Genomic DNA, 27,044 nt, shown 5'->3' with positions numbered 1-27,044 from the left:
CTAATAATATTATGAAAGTATGTTCATAGGTGTATGAGAAATGAGAAAACTCATACGACATGATCCTAATTAGAAGGTAACTATGATAGATTATGTTCTTACTAGACTAATCGTTACGTGACATGCAGAAATTTAAGGAAAATTCTTTTGATTGAGTGCTCACATTGAACACACACTATCTCTATGTTTGGAAACAATCATCGCATAATTAAACGAACTAATAAATGTTGACGGTCAGCATAGCAAATTATTATCTGTACTGCCCCTTCTATATGACTGTCTGAACTTTGTAATGTCCATACTTATCTTTGATATTTAATAAAAAAATAAAATGCATCGGTAAGCAAGGGCAACATTTGTGAGTAGATTTTTCTTTTCATAAACGTTGGAGTATGTTATGTTGTTCATTTATGGACTTATCTCATCTACAGTCATAATAAATGTTCATACAATGCGTGCGATTTACCAGTTTGTACTAATGAATCCTCTGTTTCTGAAAAGATGACATTCTTCTATCTAACCTGTTAGTACTTTGTAATTCGGAATCTTCGTGGGTATAATAACTTTATTTGGCAATATTCATGAAAAGAATCAAAGCTGCGTGTGGTTATGCAAGTAATTCCGCTATCTACGTTTCAGTGCCAGTCGTTTGTGAACATTTTATCTTTTAGTTCGAGTTACCTCCCTTAGATTGAAAACGAGGCAGAACACACCAACATGTATACACACCAGAGTGAAGAAACAGGAAGAAAATCGTTTCAACAATGTCGAGACTGTAAAGGTGAATCATCACGAGATAGCGTTGACAGCTGAAAGGTTCAATAGTTTTGATGTCTGTTAGTCTTTTAAATGTTAGATAAAAAGTAAGATAATATCTTTGTAAGTTTTTCCTGTACAGAAACAGAAAGTAGTTAAAACACAGTGATTGTTTACATATTTTATTATAGACTACTAAACGTTTTAGACGACAATTTTGCTTTCATCTTGGTATATGCAGATGGTTTTAAATAAGATTGTCTTTCTCCGTTGAAACGTGTTTGGACATGTGTATGATCCCCATAGATCGATACATGATATTATTTCCACAGATGTGTGTACCGGAAGTAAATACTTATACCACCCGCTCTTCACGTGGATTAACAGGGGATACAGTGTTGGCTACAGGAGGCAAGGTATGGAATACATATCAAAGAATTCTATCTAATGCGGAGTGAATGTTTGAATATCAGTTTTTCATATCTTCCAATCACTGTGATAATGACATAGAAAACGAAAGTAAAGTGTAATATGGTAGGTTTTTGTTCAGGGTTTGTTTACATACAAGCAATAAGTTATTTAAATCTTACACAAAAAGCACATCTGACATAGCGTAACATCAGCTGGATTTTGAATATATTATTAGACGTTATATTCGTATATGTATAAACCGTATTTAATATATAATTAATTGTGTATAGGTTGAGTTTTCATTCTTTCATAACAATGAACGGAGATTAGGAATAAGTTTTGATTGGATTCCTGAAATAATGAATATACTATTGTAAAAATAGATTTACCCATTTTTATACTAGTGTAAAACACCATTGTATTTTATACAAATAATATTTTTTGTCTTCAGGATAAGAAGTATCCGGGTAAACATCATTACTCATTACCTAATTTAGTTCCATCTTGTCAGTTCTAGTTGCGAGACCTTATACTTCTGAAATGGAATAGGTGTGTTAATGTGTACGATACAATGATATAATACTCTCATTAATAAAAAAATTAAGAAGTAGGTACATAATAATAGCTGTTGTCTGATACAGCAGACCTCTTTTTCTCCCTAAGTACTGTAAATGCCGAAATTTTCGCGTGTGTAAATGTTCGTGTCATGACCTGTTAAACTGATCGCATTGGAAAAGTTTGCAATGGTTCTAAAATCTATACATTATTTTATCTATACTCTGTGTAGTTAATAAATAAATATTCGCGGGTGGCTTATTGGCGCTAATTTACTCAACTGGAAAAATGCGAATATTGCCACACCGCGAAAATTGCCATTTTTACATTTTACAGTGTTTTTACAACTTAAACTGCATTAACTGTATCGTTTCATTAACGCACACAAAAAGATCTCAGTAAAACAGTTGTTTATCTCTTCCCTGATAATAATGACGCCTATGATATTGGAATGCTTGGGACAATGTATGTATAATTTTCGTTTTTGTATACTTACAGATACACCGACAAAAATCATGGCGGAGGTCCCCGCACATAAAGACAACCCGTCTTACAAGTGCCTGTTATGCCTCAGTGAGTGCAAAATACCCCGTCAGCTACCGTGCTTTCATACATTTTGTACAAGTTGTTTAGACACTTACATCAACTCCGAATACGTTTTAGAGGACAACAGGACATATTTTCCCTGTCCGGTGTGTGAAAGTCCTTGTTCCCCTAACAACAAGGAGGCTCCCGTTAGCTCCTGGGCCGGGTCGTTTCCTTTACATCCGAATTTCGGATCCTTGACTTGCAAGAAGACAGAATCTAGTGAGACTTTCTGCCATGGGTGTCTTACCGATGGTGAAGAGAGTGTTGGTTCATTCTGGTGTAGAGACTGCAAGGAGGTCCTGTGCAAGCAGTGTCGAGTGGCACACCGACGAAGCACGTTACTTTCCAAGCACAACGTCATTGCCATAGATGAGGTTACTAAGTCAGATGTACAGTTGCCTGTCACCATTGACGAAACATGTCCTCATCATGCGGGGAAGACGATCGAAGTATATTGTATCGACCACAACGCCTTGTGTTGTGTTCTGTGTGTGACACTGTCACACAGATCATGCCAGAATGTAAGCAGTCTAGAAGACATGACAAAGAAGATCACTCCAGGATTCGTTGAAAGTGGGATAGATAAAATTAACAATGAGTCAAAGAGGATCGTCGATGAGGACGAAAACAAACTAACAGCCCTCGCAACTGATTATCAGTCAATGACCAAAGACATGGCCACAATGATTAAGAAAGCGAAAGATAAACTGGATGATCTTCAGGCTGATTTCGAGACCGGCCTCGATCACACATACAAACGTAATAAAGACAGCTTATTGGACCGATTACGTACCAATAAGGTGTTTCAAACAAATGTGCAAAACACCAATCAGTTGATGTTGCTGATGAAGGAAAGAGGATCGGACTGTCAACAGTTTATTACAGCGGAGCAATCCAAGACACAGATTATTAGACATGTACGACGACTGCAGCAGAGGACCAAAGACAAACACAACACTTTCGAAATGAAAATCAAATATGACGAAACATTAGAAAAGGTCACGAATGTGATGACAAATATAGGAACGTTGGACGTGTCGTCTTCATTATCACCAACCTCACTTGATGCCCTCACGTCTATCGGAACAATTATTGACACGCTACAGTCAACACCGTTCGTAACACCATTTACCGAATCCACCTCCTCTTCGGACATAAAGGGTGCTGTAGAGAAGGTAGCAGTTCAGTCTTCGTCGGGGAAGCAGCGCGTAGACGTGTTGACCGGATCGTTGTCTCTGATCAAATCTGTACATAGAAGTGTCATTGGTTGGCAAAAAATGCCTTTTTTGACAGGAGGGGTATTCATAGACGGAGAAGGTCTTTATGTAACGGAGTTCAACAACCAGAGAATTTTGGTGTTTGACGATCAATATAACTATGTCCGACAGTATGATGTGGATGGTTTCCCTACTGATATCACAAAGGGGTTTGCACCTAATGAGGTACTGATAGCCCTATTGAACGCACCAATCCTCAGGTGCGCAATTCAGGGAGGTGTCCTTACCACGGTCGGTAGTATAACTAGTGCAAAAGCATGGGGTGTGAATACTCTCGGAGATAAAATACTGATTGGGAAAAATAATACTGTGCAGTTTTTAACATCAAACGGGGTACAAAGGGAGTCTTTTAGTAAAAGTGGTGGATATACGTATGTGGCTGTATCTCCGCACGGATTCTTTTTCCACAGAGATGGTGACGTCATTGTGTGTCGATCACGTGATGGGACGGAAGTGTTCCGGCATATGTGCAAGGGAATGAGAGAACCACGAGGAATTACCGTTGACCAGGATTGTAATGTATATGTCTGCGGTAAGCTGTCAGGAGGGGTTCACCTGATATCTCCAGACGGTTCTAAAGATACTCTCCTACTTTCGAAAATGTATGGGTTCACGGAGCCTTACGCTATAATGCTTCATCCAACAAGACAGGAGGTCATTGTAACATCAAGCCAGGAAGAAGTGGTTTTGGAAGTCTACAAGTTCTGTGGTCTATGATTGGCGGAGCTAGACAGACTATTTGAATATTTTCTATTTAATCATAACTGCTTGAATATATAAGAAGTAAATACTATATAAAAAAAATGCTTTTAAACATATTATAGGACTAGTTTTGTTGTTATTGCTTTAGATACTTGTGACTCGCTTCCTTCAAATGCAGGAGTCAATTGCCAGTGAAGAAACTTTTTTGTGGTTTTAGTCCTTGCAACAGCTAAGGTCACATGGAGACGGTTGCCTAGGGAGACGCTTAGGAGACACGCTAGGGAGTCGGGGCTAGGGAGACGCTATGGAGACGCCGCAGTAGAGAAGAAAGGCTAGCAGTGACAGATCCCAGGTGTTGAAATGGTGGCAGCGGATCAGTTTTGGTTGTTTAAATGTCCTCTTAGTTAAAGACACGAAAGAAAACTGCTGATTATTTGGGGCATATTAGTTAGATGCAGCAAACATTTTCTTTCCCAATAACTTCACATAACTAATTGACGAAAGGAACATTAGATTATGTCTTCCTGTTTTATTTCTTATTGTTTTTATTTACCAATGATTCCAAATTTAAGTTTAAAGACGAGTTGCTCAACCATGGATTTCGAAATATTACCTGTCATTAGGAATATTTTAACTTCGATACTTGTTTGATAATATCTCTCGGTTATTTTGATCCTTCTACTTTTATGGGAGTTATGCCCCTTTTTGCAAAATCCTTAGTCAAAGCACTGTTAATTCTTATTTCCATATTCATTATGTCCAGAATTCAGATCACTAAAACTTTTTATATATTTATATGAAACTTTATAAACACTGTCATCGCTTGATATATCAGTAAATTACAATTCATTCTTCGTTAATTCGGAGAGGAGAGTGTGTAGGGAAGCCTATATATGACTTACTGACCTAGTGCATTTGTGATTCCTTCAACAAATACTGTCTCTCTGTCCGATTTTTTCTCTTGTTTCGAAAATATGCAAAGAAGGTATTAAAAATTATGAAAAAAAAAAATTAATCCAAACAAAAAGCATTTTTCAGTTACCACATACGGCTATTGTAGTACATATATTTCATCGTCATACTAACCTTAAGTAACAATAACCTGAATTGTTATCCTTATTGCGTTGCAATTAGTTTTGTCTTTGGTTTTTCCAAATACTGTTACATGTTGTTGAGTACCTCTTGATATGATCACGAAATAATAATTCATATGCCAGTTTTTTATAATTGCAATTTTAACACTGTACACTGGGAAACTGTATGATGCTTAAACCATACTCCAGACATGAAGGAAGTAAACAATTTGGAAAAAAGACAGCGCACGCACTATAAAATGTTGGCCTTTGTGAGCATGATCCGTTCTTTTCTGTTCTGTAAATCCTTCTTTAGAAGGATAATCACCACGCGAATTCGGTGAACAACAAGGGTAAAATGTGTTGGTCACACCTTCAATCTTTTTGCCAATAGGCAAACACACTATCAACTGTACAATGTGGTTATTTTAAACAAATCCCTGGGTCGACCACATTGGTAATGAAGGCAAATTAACAAGTTAACATCATTTTATCGGTGTGTTTTATTCAAACTGAACATATACATTCATCACTAAGAAAATGTTTGTTAATCCGGGACAGAAGTGTTCTGAGAGGCGAGTATTTTAGTGCAAATGTTGTGCTGGATAAGTTGTTATTCTTCGGGTGTATATTCGGTTGTGATTTGCAAGTCCCGGTTTTCACTGGTTTTCCTCAAAAACAGTGCCTTATAGATAGTGCTATCTTTTAATAGCCCGCTGCAAGACTGTACATTGAATGGGTGTGTTGTGCCAGTTTTATGTTTCATGTTGTTTCTATTTTCTCTTCTCTATCCTCTTCATTGGATAACAGATTTACTGTTGCTGTTTTATTTAGTTTCTCTTTTAGTCCTCTACAAAGAATATCAACGCCGTAAAAATTGTACTACTGTTATTTCTACCGGTAGTTTGTAGTTTCTCTCGATACATTTCTACAGTTTACCCTTAACATTAATGAGACAGGAAAAATATCCAAAAATCTGTATTGATCAAAACATTTAATGCTTAGTTTGTTTTGAACACAAAAGGTAGTTTGAAAACCTATTTTGCGAGCCTAAACCACTTGGCCACCGCGGCCCCTAAGTGCATCGATTTTTTTTATTCATATGGAGTACATAAATAGAAAATTACATAAACAAATAAATATTTCACAAAAATGCTATTTGTAATTACATCTTTTTTATTTTATGGTACCCGTTTCCTTACAGAACTTAAACACTTCAAAAACCACGTCTTCCTCATTTGACGTCACTACAATGTCCTGTCTTGTAGGGTGTACCACTATGGCATACGGCTCAGTGATTCCGGACACCTTTGCCTTTGAGAGGAGTACCCTGTCCCGACTACCGTCTGGAGATATCAAGCGGTGTCTCCGGATACCTGACCACACACATAAACATTACTGTTTCTGTCAACACCGATCCCGCGTGGCTCCCTCATACCCTGACACGGGCGTCGAAAGATATCCCCCCACCGCCCCCCATCATGTGACCGACACACGATGACGTTGTCATCCTAGTGGTAAAAGTGTTATTGAGGCGATGCGGCAATGTAGGTGTTGATGCCGCGTTTATGAACGGTTTTCACTTGTGTCCTGTTAGTTCTTATAATCTGTACAGCGTCAGAAGTTCTTACCAGTATATTTGCCCCCAGACTTGAACAGCTACACCCACTGTACCTGAAGGGGTACTGATCCAGTCGACCTCGGTTAGTTTACCATCTTGTAATAAAGTGACACCAACATCTCGGCGGCTGTAAACCAATGTGTGACGTCAGTTGGCGAGCTGTCTACATCATAGTGTCTGATGAAGTTGTATTGTTCATCAAAAAGCATTAGCCTCATGTTGTGGAAATCTGTAAAAATCAAACCTTTCCCGTCAATAAAAACCCCTCCTGTTCACCATGGTCTATGTGACCCTCCAAGAGAACCACGCTTTACAGACTTGACCAGAGATAGGGTCCCTGTCCATACGTCCACGCGCTGCGTTTCCGAAGAACGCTGTATATTCATCTGTTCTTCATCACTCATCGTCTTTTGCGGCGATGATACGTAGGAAAACGACGACGGAGTTGTCTGCATTTCATCAATAATTTTTACATAATAGGATTGGTCGTCCTCGAGGTTGGCCGGTCTGACAGGTTTTACACAAAATGCTAGTATCAGTATGAACTGTGTTTTGTAGCCAGCAGTTTGTTAAATATGTCTACGAGCACCTAATACTTGGAATTTTCATTCATTTGACATATAATAATAATAAATACTTATAAACAACATTTATATAGCGCCCTATATAATTAGTAAAATTACTCTAGGCATTTTACAACACATGAAATGTAGTATCCCTTAAGCGATACTCATAAATATCGTAGATAAAAAAGAGGCATACAAATCAACATTATCCACTATAAGTAACAGGATATTTATCTAAATATACATATAAAGTGCCTAAACGGACAAAATGACCAAATATGGTACAGATATCTGTGTACATCGTTAGGCACCCTGCATCTACAAACAAAACTTTCAAAACTTGGTGGAGGGATTGTTTGATCTCGCCGCTCTAGTAACAAACTCGTGCACACAGTACACAAATATTAGAAACCATTACTCTACTCAGGAGAATAACTGATTTCTGGAATAGTTTCCCACAAAATGTTATTTCATCTCGTAACGTATGTTTGACTTTGAGAAAACTTATTCTGGAAAGACCTTGAGTTGAAGTACGATCATACAACGTCTTATATATAGGCTGATGATTACCACAATTTTTATCAATTTATATTGATGTTGAAATAGAGGAAGCAATGCCTGCGTTCACTAATATCCCATTAAATTCTGTCATATGCTGCCATTCTTAGTATTTAAGAAATATTCAAATTTTCAAACAAACATAGACAAGTTGGTAATGTAATTTATGATTCATCGTTTAATTAATTACATTTCCATCAAAGCGATATCACAGTTGTATTTAAAAAGACATTGATCCGTTATAACTAGTTTATGTTGAGGCATTTCAAACCGAATCCTTTTCGAAAATGATTAAACCATTCCATACCATCATATTCTTTAATTTGTTGACACTGATGCGGCTTTTGAGACGTCACCAATAACACCAAATATAAGCCCATTTAGTGTTATGGTACTTTTACGAAATCAACAGTAAGCCATAGAACACACGTGTCAGACATATTATTGTTTTAACTTCAAGAATGAACAGTGTTTTTATTTGACTTCTTAACCAAACAAAAAGATAAAATCATTTAATAATTATCTAATTATTGTCTCGAAATATTTATCGTTGGTGTTATTTGCGGGGACACACAATCACAAATTAATCATTCCGCAAACACTGATTCCATGAAAAATTGTTATGACTATTGAAATTGTATCCTCTCAATCGCAAATTAAACATTCCGCAAACACTGATTCCATGAATAATTGATATGACTATTGAAGTTGTATCCTCTCAATCGCAAATTAAAATATTCTCGAATATCGTAACCTGCTGTACAAATAGGTAGACCTTCTGGGACTCATTGGTGTTGTAAAGGGCTAACAAGTTGTATGATGCAATGTAATTCATTTTTTACATTCTATAATCACGAAATCCATAGATGTAATGAATGTTGTGGTGTCTTACGTTCACGTTATGGACATTATGGACATTAATCTTTCCGAAACACATGGTCTTGCTATTATTTGTTTCGACGTTTTCTTAAATATTTTCTTTTTAAGGTTCATGGACCATAATTCTATTTTTCCTTTTATTTTTGAGTTCCCTTTGTCGTCCGTTCCCAGGAACGTTGATTTCCGATTGTGTCCTTTCGATATGACTCTTATTCGAAATTAAAAAAAAAAGTGCCACGCATTTGATATTGTGATTCATTTTTTATTACGATAATTTAATTGTTACCTGAAGGTGGTATATAAGCTACAGTTTTTCAATATCTGTGATGTACATTGTTTTATTACATGCTCTTCAAGAGCTGTATATAGTAGTATTAATGTATCATTTCAGTTTAGCGAACTATAAACCTATCGATTTTATATTTATTTATATATTTCTTCTATCGTTTTATTATTGTCTCAACATTTCATTTTTTCAGCAATATTGAAAAGTTTAACAATATTTACAAAATAAAGATGGATTAACTACACAATGTATTTTCAATTCCAGCACTGTAAAATTCCAATCCCAGTACGGTCATCATCAAAGGTACGCTGATACCATGACTATGGCCACATCATGCAGTACAGAGAGTTTGGAAAACCAAATTACACGGTGCCACACATAGCGTCGGATCTGAAATCAAACGGCACCTTACACATTCCGGGATGTCCTGTGGAGTTGGAATATTTTCCTGGGTACATATAGCTGTTGCAAGGTCAATAGCCCCTTTGTTTTCGTTGTTCGACTTCCCTCGGTCGATTCCCTTCCGGAAAAAGAAGAGATTGATCAAACCTGGAATACAATCGGTGTATTAATACAAAACGATCCGAGCCCGTATTCATGACACCGTTCTCATGCTCTAGCATGGATTTTGTGCTCACACCAGATCTCTTTTAACTCGCTTAAATCATGTAAAACAATCAAAAAGTAAAATGTAAACATTAAAAATAGCAACCGGCATCAAGTCAAAATCATTTAGAATATAAGATTGTTTTCAATTAAGTTATAACTCGAACAAGAAATAAGGCTTAAGCACAAAAAATCCATGCTTTAACATGAGAACGGTTACATGAATACTGACCCCGGTATTAGTAATATTTCGAGACATATACTAGAATGTTATAAATTGTCATCAAGACCCTATCATTTGGAGCATGTACTTTTTGTTATTAATTAGGGAGACCTAGTATTATCAACAAATATATAATTGAATGTTTTAATGTAGTGTGTCATTTATATTTGGTTTGGTGTAATTTTATTTTGATTAGCATCGTATAAAAAGCTAAGGTCATTTAAGGACGTGCATCCATTTGTGTTGTGTAAGCGTGCATGTGTGTATGTGTGCTGGAGACAGAGTGTGTTGGTGTAGTTGCCTCCTTGTGATAGCGCGGATCTGATGTCGACTTTGTAAAAAAAGTATCAAGAGAAGCGAGACAAAAATAGATCGAATTAACATTTAAAAAAATATTCTGTTAATAATATCAACAATATTGCAAGCTATTTCTAACGTTTTGGATCTCTTGGAACAATGTTACCATCATAACAAAATGTGTTTAAATGAATTTCAGAAGTGATTTATGGGAACTTTGGCTAAGAGCACACAGCATTTTAGGCAAAGCCAAACCAAGATGGCTGTAACACGTTGAATACTGCGGGGTACATTCCTCTTCAGGATTTAAATATATGCCACGTTTATGTGAGGACTTTACCACATCCAACAAGAACGCCGCCATCAATGTCCGAGGCCACCGGCCGCAGCTGGACAGCGGTCAGTGTGAGTATCAAGGCAAGGCAATACAGTTGTTTTAAACGTGACATCGCAACACTGCAACAAAACGGGTCAAAAATAATGCGCTATGGACATTTTCATTACCTGGTAGGGTAGCTAGATAGCCGTATTCATGAGGTCATGACTACGGATCAAGGTCAAAGGTTAATGTTCTATTGTCAGTGTCCATACCGGTCATTTCTGCAAAAATATGTTGCACATTTATCAGGAAGGGTCAAAGGTTAATATTCTGTAGTTTTGTTGTATTAGAAATCAAAAACAACATATGTAGAAGTGACACCGTGCAATGGAGCAATTTCAAAGGTTATAATTCTATTATATCGTCATGACACTGAACTGGATCATAGGTTTCGCACAGCCATAACATCACGATACTGGGGTAAGGTCTACGGTTAATCACAAAAACGTGTAATTAATAATTTAAGGTAAGCGATAGTACCGTTAACAAGTATTAGTTAAGTAACATATATATTGATACGCATGCACTCTTACCTTACAAAGCAGATAGGCCTCAATTATACCCATTGTTATGTATAATGCTTCATAGCTTTTCACGTGAATAAACAATATTATCAATTCCTCATACGGTTAATAAATTTTGCGACCATACATATTTGAAGCGATCAACAAATAATGTATATCGCCACAGCCATAGGTATACAATATTATCCTTCGGCAATGTTTGGACAGCTAGACCTCCATCAAAGGTCACAAGACATTTACATGACATGTATACAGGTATGCCTATTTAGTAAAATGGCTATAATATCTGTAAATGTTTTTAAGTGGACACAAATTTAGACAAGTTGCATTCTGTAGTCACAAAATACAACTCGGTAAGTGAGCCAGAGTGGAAAAAAGAGTGTCAAAGGTACCTAAAGAAAGGTGCCGTGAGGGTTATTGATTTGATCTCTTGATTTGTTCCCCTGTTTAAATGACGCGCCAATACCGCATCAATAAATAGCTAGAAAAAGCATGGTTTACAGTTGATTTTAAGGTCTGACAAGGGTAGAGCGTAAAACATTTGCTTGTTTTTCTAGGAATTACAGAAAAGAAACTTTAATGGTATGTTGTTAGTTTACCCCTTGCCCTTGTCAAAGTCCCCCGAAATACAACTTTAATCTTAGCTGTTCGCATACAATATGAACAAAATATTGAAAATCAATCAAAAATTGGAAATTATATCCAGAGAGGAAACTAAAAGGGAAATAATTGAGTAGTCTTTGACGACATATTTCTGTTGATTGTGGTTTAGCAATAAGAGGTTCTGTTTATTCTACATATCTTAAACGTTTACTCGTGCTGTTATTATGATAAATGATATAAAATAAAATAAATAGTAGCTGACATTATGTTTTACTTGAATAGTTGCGGGTTATTTAAGAGGAAAATGTGAATTAAGAAAGGAAAATGTGAATTAAGAACATCAGGAACACATCTGTTTAAAATATGGCGTGTACATATGTGGAAACAACCATATGTGTATTACCTGTGTAGGATTTCATGTCTATGTAGACATACCCAGAAGGTCAGGAAGGTCTTATGCATACATTATATAACTTTACATTTGGAGAACAAACTTATGTTAACACCTTCTGTATATATCCTAATTCTCCTTTACAAACTTATGTTAACACCTTCTGTATATATCCCAATTCTCCTTTACAAACTTATGTTAACATTTTTAGACACCTCTACAAACTTCTATACAACAGTATGTGTATATTAAATCACATCAATGAACATATAATTGACCGTTGGCTAAACTTTGACATTGGTCAGCAACTTACTTACCTACACTAGTTTCACCCGCTACCAACGGCAACCACAGGTAAGGAATACACTATTAGTTTCGTTATCGGAGGGGGCTGGATGGATCAGCTCTCCTAATGGGCATGGCTTTCCCCCTGCTCACGCCATTCGACATTGACAAATGATTTATGAGCTGAATATATCAAAATGCTGAAACCGCATACGCGAGACATTTATCGGGTAATAAATTTCATTTGCCAGATTGACGTGAAAAATGTTTTTTAATACCTACTGGTTCCACACCTCGACTTGAGTAATTATCTAAAAAAGCAAAAAATGGCACTAATGTTGTAGCCTTTCGTTTCTTTTTTAATCAAGTTTTTATTTCATGGTTTTGAAATTATGTAGTAGTGAGGTTTAGCGGGCTCTTTTGTACTAACGTGATAATTGATCTTACAATTCACTTGCTTTTTGGAACAATTGACAAACAATTTTATCTTTTTTCTTTCAACAGTTCAACGGTGAAATTTGTTTGCGGCATATTTCAAGTTTCAATGTTGTTTTACAATTTGTTACGCAGTCAGTAATATAGGTCAAGGGCACAATTTCGTTTCCTAATGACAACAATACATTGTTGACGTCACTGTGTGGTGGCTGAACAATGAGTTTGGGAGGAGTGCCTTGATGAACTATTGTTTTTCTGGAGTGCACTCAATGTTTTCTGGAGTGCACTCAATGTTTTCTGGAGTGCACTCTATGTAGTTTTCTTGTTATGACATTTTGCGATGTGGATGAAATATCGACATTATCCAAACTACACAGATGACTTTAATTACTGTTTAAATCGTTGTTTTTTAGTACTGTAAACTTCCATATTGTATTGGTATTCTCATTTTAGAGGTTTCTTTGTGCATTAAATGTGCACTAAATTATGATTGCGCTAGTTGAAGTTTCTGTATGTAGTTTCCCATTTCATACATTGTGAGCCAGCTAATTCCTGAGTGCGTTTCTTTGTAAAAATTCGGTATTACGATGAAATTTTAGTCTGCTTAAATAAATACTTTAAAGGTATTATATTTCATAGAGAGTTACACCACACTTCTGCCGATTTCAAAGAAAAGATGTGTTTCTCATAAATTATGTCATCAGCGCTATGTTATACAAAGACAGATATAGGTTGCTGGTCTGTTAGGGAGTTTTGAAATTATTCTCAGTAATGTTGCAGAAAAATCATTACTGTAACAATAAAAAGAGGTTCCGTTGTAGTCCCTGTTACGGCGACGGTGAATAACACAATAAAAGTAAAAAGATTTCCTTCGTATATAAGTCTGTGCTATTGCAAGCTCAGAACTCAGAAGTCAGAAAAGTATGCCTCTTTTCTTCAATGGAGATACGAAACATTGCGCTAGGACTTTATCTGTTAAAATGATGTAACACTTTTTTATATGTAAATTCAGTAAGATTATGACTATAAATGACATTATGTGTCTACTATCAAATTGATGGGGCAATAAAATGTTCACTAATGTCGTTTTAGCAATTGTAATTTATGAGCGCATTCTTGTTTAAGAAAAACAGCGACAAATTAAAACGGTCAATTTGCATATGAAGGAATTCATATCAAACAGAAATGACGTACCGACAGTATAAACATAACACTACATAACCATAGAGATAAGTATGCAAACATCTATAACTCTGTGCGAAGTTTAGAAAAAAAAATCCATGCAGGATCTGCTTGATAGCCTTCTCCCCAATCCCCCAAATACATCAAATTTTAATTTTTTAAAAAAATGACATTTTCTTTGATTTTGAATACTCCCCCAATACTATAAGAAAATACGTAATTTTATTTTTGATTATTGTTTCCATGGTTACCAGATGAAATTTGCATAGTCTTTGATATTCGTATTGCTGTGTCCCCCTGTACGATAACCCTTTTTGATATATTCATCAAGTTATCATTACTTCATTTTCCCCCATAATATTTTGGTTACATTTCTTATAAACTGCGTCTTACTTAAAGATGACTGAAGTATTTTTGGAACATAATTTTATTTGTATTTACCTGACTCTTGCAAAGACATACACCCTCTACTTTGTACTGTGATACTTTAACATTATTTCTAAAAGGTTAGTCATTTATTTAAGTTAGATGAAAAGTTAACGTGTTTTCCATTCAGATATGTAATTTTTGTCTGAAAAGAATGGATTAATATACGCTCTCAGGCTTGTTTTCGTGCCCTTTTCCTGTAAGTACTTGTTTAAATTTGTATTTAGTATGAAATGTATAGATATATGACTTTTTAAATAAATATGATATGATAACTTCTCCTTATTGTTAACAAAAAGCTTCTGACTTTCTTCATGCAAATCTGTTATTATTTTCTATATTCAGTCGTGTTATTATGACAACTACCGGTATCCGAACTATTTTCTTTATTATTTTTATGATATAAATATCAATGTTAAATATGTTATATAAACCAAATTTTATTCTTTTTACATAGTATTTAGGACAATATCAATTTTGCTTTTTTATTCACAGCGGGTTAATCAAAGAAACACATAATTACATAATCTCCAAACCGTATGTTTACTACAACGTAAAAATATTACTTGAAAGATAAGAATCTTTGAGAAATATTTTACAGATTAAACCTAACCAGAGAATTATTAACCGCTATCAAGTCATAGCTCGGTGATAGAAAAGGGAAAGAAACCAACACACTACTTTGAGATTGGACAAGCAAAAATACATCTATAAACCAATTGCTAAAATAGATGATATTACAGGAAAAATACTATCATTTAAAACTATTTTATAAAACACTTAACACTAAACACGTTAAGTTTTCATCTAACATATAAACATTTATCAAAACTCTTAAGACAGTATGACATGACCAGATTTAATGATAGATACTCTTTAGATTTAGAAGGAAAATCACTTATTTGGCAGTCACGGAGGCCACGCTGTTGAAAAAGAGCAAAACTCTTAATTCAAATGGGTATACATTTTTGTAAGACACGAGGTGGTTCCCTGATTGCGTTTTGACAGACTGCTATCTTAAACACAAAAACAGGGAATAATAGCGATTCTACCTAAAAAAGAGAGCTCAAGGAATTCATAACAAATAGGAACCAATACCTTTGCTCGATATTTACAATTCTCCTGTTTGGCGGGGAGAATAAAATGATTACTTGATAATAATCTCACGAATGAAAATCTTAAAATATTTCTTACAGGCAGATAAATAAAGGTGAAATCGTAAAAGTGTTATACTAATCCAAATCAAACACTGGAAAAATATTTGTCAGGAATATTATTATTTATCCGTATCTAAAGGGCTCTTGAGCTTGTGTCATGACAAATCATGTATAAGATGTCAGAGGATTTATGTGCATTCACATAAAATAATAACATATTATCGATATATGAACTAGATGATTAATTTTTTCCACTGTTTTCAAAATAGAGTGAGGAATCAAACAAGGCGACCAAATCTCTCCTTGTTTGTTTATAATTTGAGCAGAAAGTATGGGGACTTTTCTTAGAAATAAACACGGAGCGAAAACAAAATTAAGTAATGATAAAATTACAAATTCTCCCAAAGTGTAGATGGGACAATATTATCTTTTTTATTGAGCAAAATAAAAACTCAGAAAACAACAAAAGACTATTTTTCAAAATATTCCAGATTAACGACAAAATTTGAAGAACAAAAATCGAAAGGCAATAGTGATAACGTTAATTGTAAGGGAGGAATGATTATATTTGACCCGAAGAGAAAATTTGACTGGACACGAGAGCCTTTCAACTTGTTAGGAATGACATCAAATTAGAGCAGGAAAACGCAATAAAAAATCATTTTAATTAAAGAAAATATTATGTTAACATATTGAAAATTCTATAAATAACTAGAATTAAAATGAATGTTCTAGCAAGATAACAATACTTCAATTACTACTGATTCCAAAAATGACTATGGTATTCACTTATATGATAAAGTTATGGAGGAATGATAAAAATAAATAGATATACAGTTTTAAAAACAACTTATGATGCTACACTTTGTTAAACAAAGTTTGTAAAGAGGAAGAATAAACATGTATTTTACTAAATCATTACGGCACACCATATTTGAAATATGCTTAAAAATCAATTTGTTTATGACAAAACGTCGATGGTTATTTTTTTTAAACGGAGTTTTGTTTGGAAAATGCGAAAACTTAAATACAACATACATACTGTACTGGTTTAGTCTGTGAACGTGTTTGACAAGTTACAACTGTTCTATAGAATATGCAATGTAGAAATATATTGTCAAGTATAGTTAGTATTCATGTTAATAAAAGGATTGCAGCTGGTGTTGACAAAATAGTATATAGATAATGGAATGTTGTGTTTGTGAACACGAATAATGTCAGGTTGTTGTGATATGCAAAAGTTTTGCCAGTTTTCAAATAAGTATCAAAAGCAAATGATAATTCAAGAAAACTTCTAATACAGTCAGTTCAGTTTTCTCAGTTACGGTGAATAGGTAAAAATACATAGTTTTGCATGTTATATTTATGTGCAAACAGAACTAGGAATTATATGTACAAGTGAAAAGGTAATATTAATCAAGAAAAACACGAAGTGAGGACTTTTTTGGCAATTCTGTCGACTTCTGTGACAATAAAGGGCAAACGAATGTTTAAAGTATTTCGAAACATGTTCCTGTCAATGTAAAAATGTTAAAAGTACTTAACAATAATTACCCATCGTAAAAAAGTCTGTTTACGTCTTGTACAGATAACAGTCTTGGTCCTTGTTGGTTTTTGCAAGTCTACATTCTTTTTAAAATATTTAATTCTGTAATAAACAATTCACACGGGCAGAATATTAGTGCTTTTTAGTGTAACTACCATTTCCTTCATTGAAAAATTATCATTTTTATTAAGGAGGAATATTTGAAAATTAGAAAAATAAACTGAAAAACATATATTTTACAATGCTCTAACGGTTGACATACCAATAGATGTTAAGTAACAGATGTTCCTGACATATTGAAGAGAAGTATTTTGCCATACATTTTAAATTTGAATATTCAGCCAGAGGAGACGATATGACACCATCATTCATTTCTGTGTGAAAGTACATCCTGATGTGTTGATACAACTCATTCGTCTAGCGACCAAGTCAAAAACCACCCCCGGGCATACACAGGTAAGTCGTAAGTCGCCAGTTGTGAGCCGTCTACAGGGGACGTATATCACAGGTAAGTGGTCAGACTGGACATAGGGTATTAAAGTAACTTGTAACGTAACCTCTATGGATAAAATTTAGTTGGCTGATAATTATAACCATAAACATTGGAATACTGACATGCTCTAGTAAACATAGAGTACAAAGATGAAGTATGACTCTCGAATATGATTGCACCTATAAAGTTTGGTAATAGATACAGTATGGCAAGTATACTAAACCATACAGATTTTCCGTCCTTCTATGAATTATTGGCGATGCTAGGGGTCAACGGGTCAACATCTAAATTGGTCTTAACTAGTGTTGAAACAGAAGGGGAGGCTCATAAAAACCTTTTAATTATATCTAATTCAAAATAATAATAATTAATTATAATGTAACCACTGTAGTTTATAGCCGTACAACATTTTTATATAGAATAGTTACATGTTGAAGTAAACATAGGGCATTATTCTAACTTATAATGTAATCTCTGTGGGTATATTGTAGTTGATTAAACATTTTACACCGTTGATATTAAAATAATGACATGTTCAAGAAAACATAGGGTATAGTTCTAACTTGTTATATAATATCTGCTGGTATCTTGTAGTTTATTGAACATTATTTAACATTGATATTAAAATAATGACATGCACAAATAAAACATGGGGTATACTCTCTCTTGTTTTTGATACCTGCTGGTATCTTGTAGTTTATTGAACATTATTTAACATTGATATTAAAATAATGACATGCACAAATAAAACATGGGGTATACTCTCTCTTGTTTTGTAATATCTGCTGGTATCTTGTCGTTTACTATCATTATCTACCGCTAATTCGATGATTATATACCTATAATATTAATAGACAGAGTTGTCGCATGTTAAAGAAAACCTTATATCTGTAGCTTAGCATTTTTTTGTGTTTTAAATCTTAGGTAGGTACAATGGTCGATGAGTTAATAGATGTTCAAAGCGTTAAAAGCTAGTAAGGGGATATTTTATAATGTAATTATATAGACCATTACAATAAGTACGTGGACAAATGGGGTATATTTGTCAAAAAACCCCATTAACATTTGAAGCTAATTACTACAAAAACAACGAGATGGTATTAATAAAAGCTCTAAGCTTGTTTTCCAGCCCCATGGAATGTTATGTACTGTAGAACTATGGCTATTGAATGAAATGAAGTGTAAAACAATGCTATGTTTATACAGCTGCAACAGAAGAGGTATCGACTAAGTTGATATTGTTATGACTTCAATAAAAACTTTAATATCAGAGGGTCGATTTAGAAATGTACACATGTGCATTTCTACTTTAGTATTATGAACACATGGTGATTTAATACAGCTGCATTAGTGGTATTGAGTAGATTGATGGGGTTCTCGTGGCGTCCATAGGGTTATGTGGATTTGTTTTCAAATTTATTTGAGTTACTTATCGAAACAATTTGTTCATTAACACCTACATATTTTTTGCTAAGAATCCTGAACAAAAAGTGATTTTATGCAGCTGCATTAGGTAGGGTATTGAGTAGATTGATGGGGTTCTCGTGGCGTCCATAGGGTTATGTCGATTTGTTTTCAAATTTATATGAGCTACTTATCGAATCAATTTGTTCATTAACACCTACATATTTTTTGCTAAGAATCTTGAACAAAAAGTGATTTTATGCAGCTGCATTAGGTAGGGTATTGAGTAGATTGATGGGGTTCTCGTGGCGTCCATAGGGTTATGTGGATTTGTGTTCAAATTTATTTGAGCTACTTATCGAATCAATTTGTTCATTAACACCTACACATTTTTTTGCTAAGAATCTTGAACACAAAATGTTTCTACACAACTGCATTAGGTAGGGTATTGAGTAGATTGATGGGGTGTTCATAGGGTTCATAGGGTTTTATGGATTTAAAAATATATATATAAGAGTGACATATCGCACCAATTTGTTCATAAACACATATATTTTAGCTTAGTATTATGAACACAAAGTGATTTTATACAGCTGCAATAGGTAGGGTATCGAGTCAACTGATGGGATTTTCATGGCGTTCATATAGGGTCATGTGGAATTTGTTCGTAACTTTATTATATAGCAAACTATTCAAAACAAAATGATTTTATACAGCTACAGTAAGGGAGGTGTCGATTAAATTGGCCGGATGCTAATTTAAAAGTTGTATCTAAGAAGAGTGACATATCGCATTATTTTGTTATTGTACATACATATATCTTTAACTAAGCATGGTGAACACATTTAACATAGCTGCAGTAGATAGGGTATAGGGTGAATTGACGGGTGATCATAGTGTTCATAGCATTAAATGGATTTAATGGATATTTAACAACAATATCATATAAAGCTAAACGTCTAGTTTAGAACAGAGACGCACGCAAACGTTTGTTTCGAACAATTTAATGTGTGTTTCAGAACACAGGTCAATTTTAATAAAGATGCAACAGGTTATGGGTGCTTGAAGATTTGAAAGAAAAGAGGTGTAAGGAAATTCTGAGGTTCCACAAATTTCGCATGGCGAACATGTATCAGTATGACAGTGTTGATTTATATAGTACAAAGTATCTGACGACAATATTTCTGTTTACAGTAAATGTGTCTGACGGCAGTGTTGATGTTAGCAGTACAATATATCTGACGACAGTGTTGATGTTAACAGTACAATGTATCTGACGACAGTGTTTATGTTCACATAATAATGTATCTGACGCCAGTATTTATGTTTACAGTACAATGTATCTGACGACAGTGTTGATGTTAACAGTACAATGTACCTGACGACAGTGTTGATGTTAACAGTACAATGTATCTGACGACAGTATTGGTGTTTACAGTACAATATATCCGACGACAGTGTTGATATTTACAGTACAATGTATCTGACGACAGTGTTGATGTTGACAGTACAATGTTTCTGACGACAGTGTTTATATTTACAGTACAATATATCTGACGACAGTATTGATGTTTACAGTACAATATATCTGACGACAGTGTTGATATTTACAGTACAATGTATCTGACAACAGTATTGATGTTAACAGTACAATGTATCTGACGACAGTATTGATGTTTACAGTACAATATATCCGACGACAGTGTTGATATTTACAGTACAATGTATCTGACGACAGTGTTGATGTTGACAGTACAATGTTTCTGACGACAGTGTTTATATTTACAGTACAATATATCTGACGACAGTATTGATGTTTACAGTACAATATATCTGACGACAGTGTTGATATTTACAGTACAATGTATCTGACAACAGTATTGATGTTAACAGTACAATGTATCTGACGACAGTATTGATGTTTACAGTACAATATATCTGACGACAGTGTTGATATTTACAGTACAATGTATCTGACAACAGTATTGATGTTAACAGTACAATGTATCTGACGACAGTATTGATGTTTACAGTACAATATATCTGACGACAGTGTTGATATTTACAGTACAATGTATCTGACAACAGTATTGATGTTAACAGTACAATGTATCTGACGACAGTATTGATGTTTACAGTACAATATATCTGACGACAGTGTTGATATTTACAGTACAATGTATCTGACAACAGTATTGATGTTAACAGTACAATGTATCTGACGACAGTATTGATGTTTACAGTACAATATATCTGACGACAGTGTTGATATTTACAGTACAATGTATCTGACAACAGTATTGATGTTAACAGTACAATGTATCTGACGACAGTATTGATGTTTACAGTACAATATATCTGACGACAGTGTTGATATTTACAGTACAATGTATCTGACAACAGTATTGATGTTAACAGTACAATGTATCTGACGACAGTATTGATGTTTACAGTACAATATATCTGACGACAGTGTTGATATTTACAGTACAATGTATCTGACAACAGTATTGATGTTAACAGTACAATGTATCTGACGACAGTATTGATGTTTACAGTACAATATATCTGACGACAGTGTTGATATTTACAGTACAATGTATCTGACAACAGTATTGATGTTAACAGTACAATGTATCTGACGACAGTATTGATGTTTACAGTACAATATATCTGACGACAGTGTTGATATTTACAGTACAATGTATCTGACAACAGTATTGATGTTAACAGTACAATGTATCTGACGACAGTATTGATGTTTACAGTACAATATATCTGACGACAGTGTTGATATTTACAGTACAATGTATCTGACAACAGTATTGATGTTAACAGTACAATGTATCTGACGACAGTATTGATGTTTACAGTACAATATATCTGACGACAGTGTTGATATTTACAGTACAATGTATCTGACAACAGTATTGATGTTAACAGTACAATGTATCTGACGACAGTATTGATGTTTACAGTACAATATATCTGACGACAGTGTTGATATTTACAGTACAATGTATCTGACAACAGTATTGATGTTAACAGTACAATGTATCTGACGACAGTGTTGATGTTTACAGTACAATATATCTGACGACAGTGTTGATATTTACAGTACAATGTATCTGACAACAGTATTGATGTTAACAGTACAATGTATCTGACGACAGTATTGATATTTACAGTACAATGTATCTGACGACAGTGTTGATGTTTACAGTACAATGTATCTGACGACAGTGTTGATATTTACAGTACAATGTATCTGACAACAGTATTGATGTTAACAGTACAATGTATCTGACGACAGTGTTGATGTTTACAGTACAATATATCTGACGACAGTGTTGATATTTACAGTACAATGTATCTGACAACAGTATTGATGTTAACAGTACAATGTATCTGACGACAGTGTTGATGTTTACAGTACAATGTATCTGACGACAGTGTTGATGTTTACAGTACAATGTATCTGACAACAGTATTGATGTTAACAGTACAATGTATCTGACGACAGTATTGATGTTTACAGTACAATATATCTGACGACAGTGTTGATATTTACAGTACAATGTATCTGACAACAGTATTGATGTTAACAGTACAATGTATCTGACGACAGTATTGATGTTTACAGTACAATATATCTGACGACAGTGTTGATATTTACAGTACAATGTATCTGACAACAGTATTGATGTTAACAGTACAATGTATCTGACGACAGTATTGATGTTTACAGTACAATATATCTGACGACAGTGTTGATATTTACAGTACAATGTATCTGACAACAGTATTGATGTTAACAGTACAATGTATCTGACGACAGTATTGATGTTTACAGTACAATATATCTGACGACAGTGTTGATATTTACAGTACAATGTATCTGACAACAGTATTGATGTTAACAGTACAATGTATCTGACGACAGTATTGATATTTACAGTACAATGTATCTGACAACAGTGTTGATGTTAACAGTACAATGTATCTGACGACAGTATTGATGTTAACAGTACAATATATCTGACGGCAGTGTTTATGTTTACAGTACAATGTATATGACGACAGTGTTGATGTTAACAGTACAATGTATCTGACGACAGTGTTGATGTTAACAGTACAATATATCTGACGACAGTATTGATGTTAACAGTACAATGTATCTGACGACAGTATTGATATTTACAGTACAATGTATCTGACGACAGTGTTGATGTTTACAGTACAATGTATCTGACGACAGTGTTTATATTCACAGTACAATATATCTGTCGACAGTGTTTATATTCACAGTACAATGTATCTGACGACAGTGTTGATGTTAACAGTACAATATATCTGACGACAGTGTTTATATTCACAGTACAATGTATCAGGCTACAAGCTTCATTGTTGTGGTCGTGTTGCTGACACTCCGTGTGTTACATACCGAGGGCCAGTTCCCTAGAAGCAATTGGGCCCAGCCGTATCAACGAGTATATGATGACGATGCCGACGACTTGGGGTTTTCTTATTCTTCTCTCGGATTATGTCGTAAGTATAGGTTACAACAGTAATCCATAACGTACAAATGTACCATTCTCAGTAACACGATGTTGGTATTCGTGATATGTTTCATTAAATCAAAGTGATTTTTTTATATAAATGTGCTTCCAAATTGAGTTTTAAATGTTTACATTAAATTGATCGCTTATGACATTGTTGTGTACCTTTCAGTAGAATGTCTAATAACTTCTCTCCAAATTTGCAGTTCGATAATACAAAGTACTCATGCTTATATATATATATATAAGTTTACAATAATGAAATAGATAACTAAAACAATAGCATTCAAGCATGAAAAGGTTCTATGATCGGTCTTATGAAATGAGCATATATTTCCTACAGCTGTCGACAAGTATACATACAAACGTAAGTCTTATCCTAAATGCGTTCTACAATATTTGCATTTGATTCTAAAGTGATAAGTCCTGTCGTGGCGTTTAAACTTGGAGTGATTCGAGGTGAGGAGGACAACGAGAATGACGGTGTCATAGCATACAGTGTGCGGGAGTGCGCTTTAAGGGCGGTTGTTTGTGGAGGCATCACCAACACGGACTGCAGCTCATGTCTACAATTGGAAACCACCGCCTGTACATCAATCAATGGCTGTACGGCGTCGGTAGGCTTCTGTACATTTATGTGTCCATGAATATGGCCATAGACATGTTCAGTGCATAGCCTGTATATTTAGATGCATTTTTGATGTTAAATCAATATACGGTTAATTATTCTCTGGAAAATAAAATCTAATTCTTAAAAGTGCTTGTTATATATTTTGTTTTTTTATAGTTCAGGTTTTTTCAACAATTATCTGTTAACATATTGCTAAATTTGTCCAATATAAGGACAGAAATATTCGGATGTAAGTTTTTTTCTACAATCAGACCTTCAGTTTCTTTCAGTTAATCCAAATTTATTTGGTTTCTCAATTTTCTTGCCCCACTGAATAAAAAAATCCGCCAGGCAGCCATTTTTGATTTTGACAGTTCAATGTCGTTATCGGTATCCCTGGAGAAGTACTTTACAGATCCGTTTCGAATTTCATATGCAAGTTCCCCTGTGCTGTCGTGTATGTTTCATTTTGATAATGATCGGTAAATCAAAGCAACCGTCAGGCCGCCATATTGGATTTCGACATTTCAAGACGGTATTCCTGAAGAAGTACCTAACAGACCTTTTTTTCAAATTGCTTACGTAGATTTCCCTTGCTTGATTAACTTCTTCCTTTTCGTTAATCTTTGCATGTTGTTTTCCGAGCCTCAAGGTGATTTGGCTCTTAATTTTCTTTATAATATATGTGGTAATGTATTGGTGTGACAGTATAATTGAATATCTTGCTGGAATACGACGTTTTCTCTGTTGAGGGGTAGCGTTGATGTCAGGGGAAACAAGTAGTCAGACATGACGGAACAAGCTTGCAAGCTTCTATCTATAATATCTGGTTAACCGAAATACTTGCTATCGTCAGCTTACATTTGATAGTGAGGTAGCGTTCCTATGTACATTCCCTGCTGGGAAACTTAATTCGATACCCAGCAAAACAAAAATGAAATATCCAAATTATTCAGAAGTTCAAAGGTACAATTTCTGTTACAACACTATCTTGTTTGTTTCAAACTCGCGGCGCCAAGTTAAACCTTCTAGGCTTCCAGCCTTCCAGCAAAAGTGGATGCAATGTTTGATGGTGGGACCATAGTTTTGTGAAGAAAAGGTGCGCCGTCTAGTTTTGGGTAAAACACTGACCCCAGGTAAATAGGATCAGTCACGACTGGATTATGACACATGACTTGTAAACGTCAATGAACAAGGCTAATATAACGTAGCTCTTATCCAATGAAAAACTTTAAAATGAAAAACATGAAAAGTTAACTGTAAGCGGAGTGCCTCTGTCAAAGTTTTCCTTTATGTAGTCAAACGCTTGATAAAGGGACAAGTTAATAGTGCTACCTCACCGAAATGCCATGCTGAAGGCACTCAGTACAGTATTCCGCCCGGTCTCATTATACTGACGAGTGAACAAGGTTTTGCCGTAACCTTTAATGCTGAACGTTATTCAGGGGGTCACAACTACCATTTTTAGGACTTTGGAGAAATTGGTATGTCCTGGCCTTGGGACAGATCCCACAGATTTCCTAATCTAGGCGAATGATAAACCTTAAAGCCAAAAGTGAGGTATTGCCAAGCAATGCTCTAAGAAACAAAAGGTAGTCAGATATGCGAAATCACAAGGAGGTAAAGGCCCCAATATACCCTCCTCCAGCACACACACAACCTACAGAGGCACGTCCTTAAATTACCGTAGCTGTCGCGCATGTCGAGAGGACGTTAAACCCTGTTCAGCCAACAAAGAGACCAGTCGGTCTTGAAACGTTGCGACACTTTTGATACGTACATTGGTTGTGTATACATTTTTTTATACATAGTTATTTCCAAACTGATGAATGCTTTTGGAGATAATAGGAGTGCAACTGTATTACAAGAAAAACATACATATTCATTGAGTATATAAGGAAAACAAGTTTCTTTCATAAAATAATATTTCTTTATTGGAAATGTATGGCCTTTATGTACTGCATGATAGACATGAAGCATGATGATGTTAGGTGGTCATGATTACACGTACAAATAACACGTATAAACAGATATACAAACCAGTCACTCTCAAAAAACTCTCAAACCCTCCTTACAACATTAAAACCTTGCTCCGTCCTGGAGCAATCACAGTAAAATCAGTAAGCATCAAAATGGTTGGACTCAAGTAGGGTAAAAGACCGTATGCTTTGGCAGAATGATCTATCCAGTAGGCAATCAATTCTTCCGTCATTCTAACGGACTGTTTCTTGACTAATCTCCTCGCCACCAGAATTCATCGATGGTAGATATCAAATGCACGAAAAATGTCTTTACTGTAAAGTAACCGTTAGAAAATACAAAATAATGAATCCTAGATTTACGCTGGTATAAAACAATGTTATATGCATAGTAGCAGAAAACGATCAAAACTAATCATACATTTGACAGAACACCTGTTTACCAAAGAGCAATATCTTAAACTACATAGAAGGCACTGCAGCCAAAACTTGAAGCTATTTACTGGCAGTACTGATACCAAAGGCAAAAAATCCTCCTCTTATATCGTAATAAACAAAGGCACTACAAGTAACGCATGTCTTTCCAACCTATTAAATGTTTTCTATAATCCCACTTTAATGCAAAGTCTAAATTGCTCAATAATATCACAATCGTCAGTTAAGAATTGCATAG

General features: G+C 34.8%; 1 protein-coding gene and 2 long non-coding RNA genes across 4 annotated transcripts; 2 read left to right on the top strand and 1 right to left on the bottom strand.

The window, feature by feature from the left end:
* Positions 1–704: 704 nt before the first annotated feature.
* On the top strand, positions 705–5,638 carry LOC110463703 (E3 ubiquitin-protein ligase Midline-1-like). Of its 2 annotated transcripts, none has more exons than XM_021518508.1 (3): positions 705–781; positions 1,089–1,172; positions 2,221–5,638. In XM_021518508.1, the coding sequence occupies exons 1-3, from the start codon at positions 718–720 to the stop codon at positions 4,302–4,304; spliced, it is 2,232 nt and encodes a 743-aa protein (XP_021374183.1). In that variant the 5' UTR covers positions 705–717; the 3' UTR covers positions 4,305–5,638. The 2 variants fall into 2 exon arrangements, with proteins under 2 accessions (XP_021374183.1, XP_021374184.1); XM_021518509.1 differs by having other exon boundaries at positions 705–816.
* Positions 5,639–9,239: 3,601 nt separating this feature from the next.
* LOC110463671 lies at positions 9,240–13,043 on the bottom strand. Its single transcript, XR_002464414.1, has 3 exons — positions 12,613–13,043; positions 10,739–10,854; positions 9,240–9,821 (listed from the first exon to the last, which is right to left on the bottom strand). It is a non-coding gene; the product is annotated as an uncharacterized LOC110463671 (long non-coding RNA).
* A 4,722-nt stretch (positions 13,044–17,765) lies between these two features.
* LOC110463725 lies at positions 17,766–24,536 on the top strand. The gene is made up of 3 exons (XR_002464422.1): positions 17,766–17,834; positions 23,602–23,771; positions 24,200–24,536. It is a non-coding gene; the product is annotated as an uncharacterized LOC110463725 (long non-coding RNA).
* Positions 24,537–27,044: the final 2,508 nt, after the last annotated feature.

This window comes from Mizuhopecten yessoensis, unplaced genomic scaffold (assembly GCF_002113885.1).
Source record: "Mizuhopecten yessoensis strain PY_sf001 unplaced genomic scaffold, ASM211388v2 scaffold10921, whole genome shotgun sequence".
Classification (NCBI taxonomy): Eukaryota; Metazoa; Mollusca; class Bivalvia; order Pectinida; family Pectinidae; genus Mizuhopecten; species Mizuhopecten yessoensis.
The sequence above is the reverse complement of the archived record's forward strand: the minus strand, read 5'-3'. Positions and strand labels throughout refer to the sequence as shown.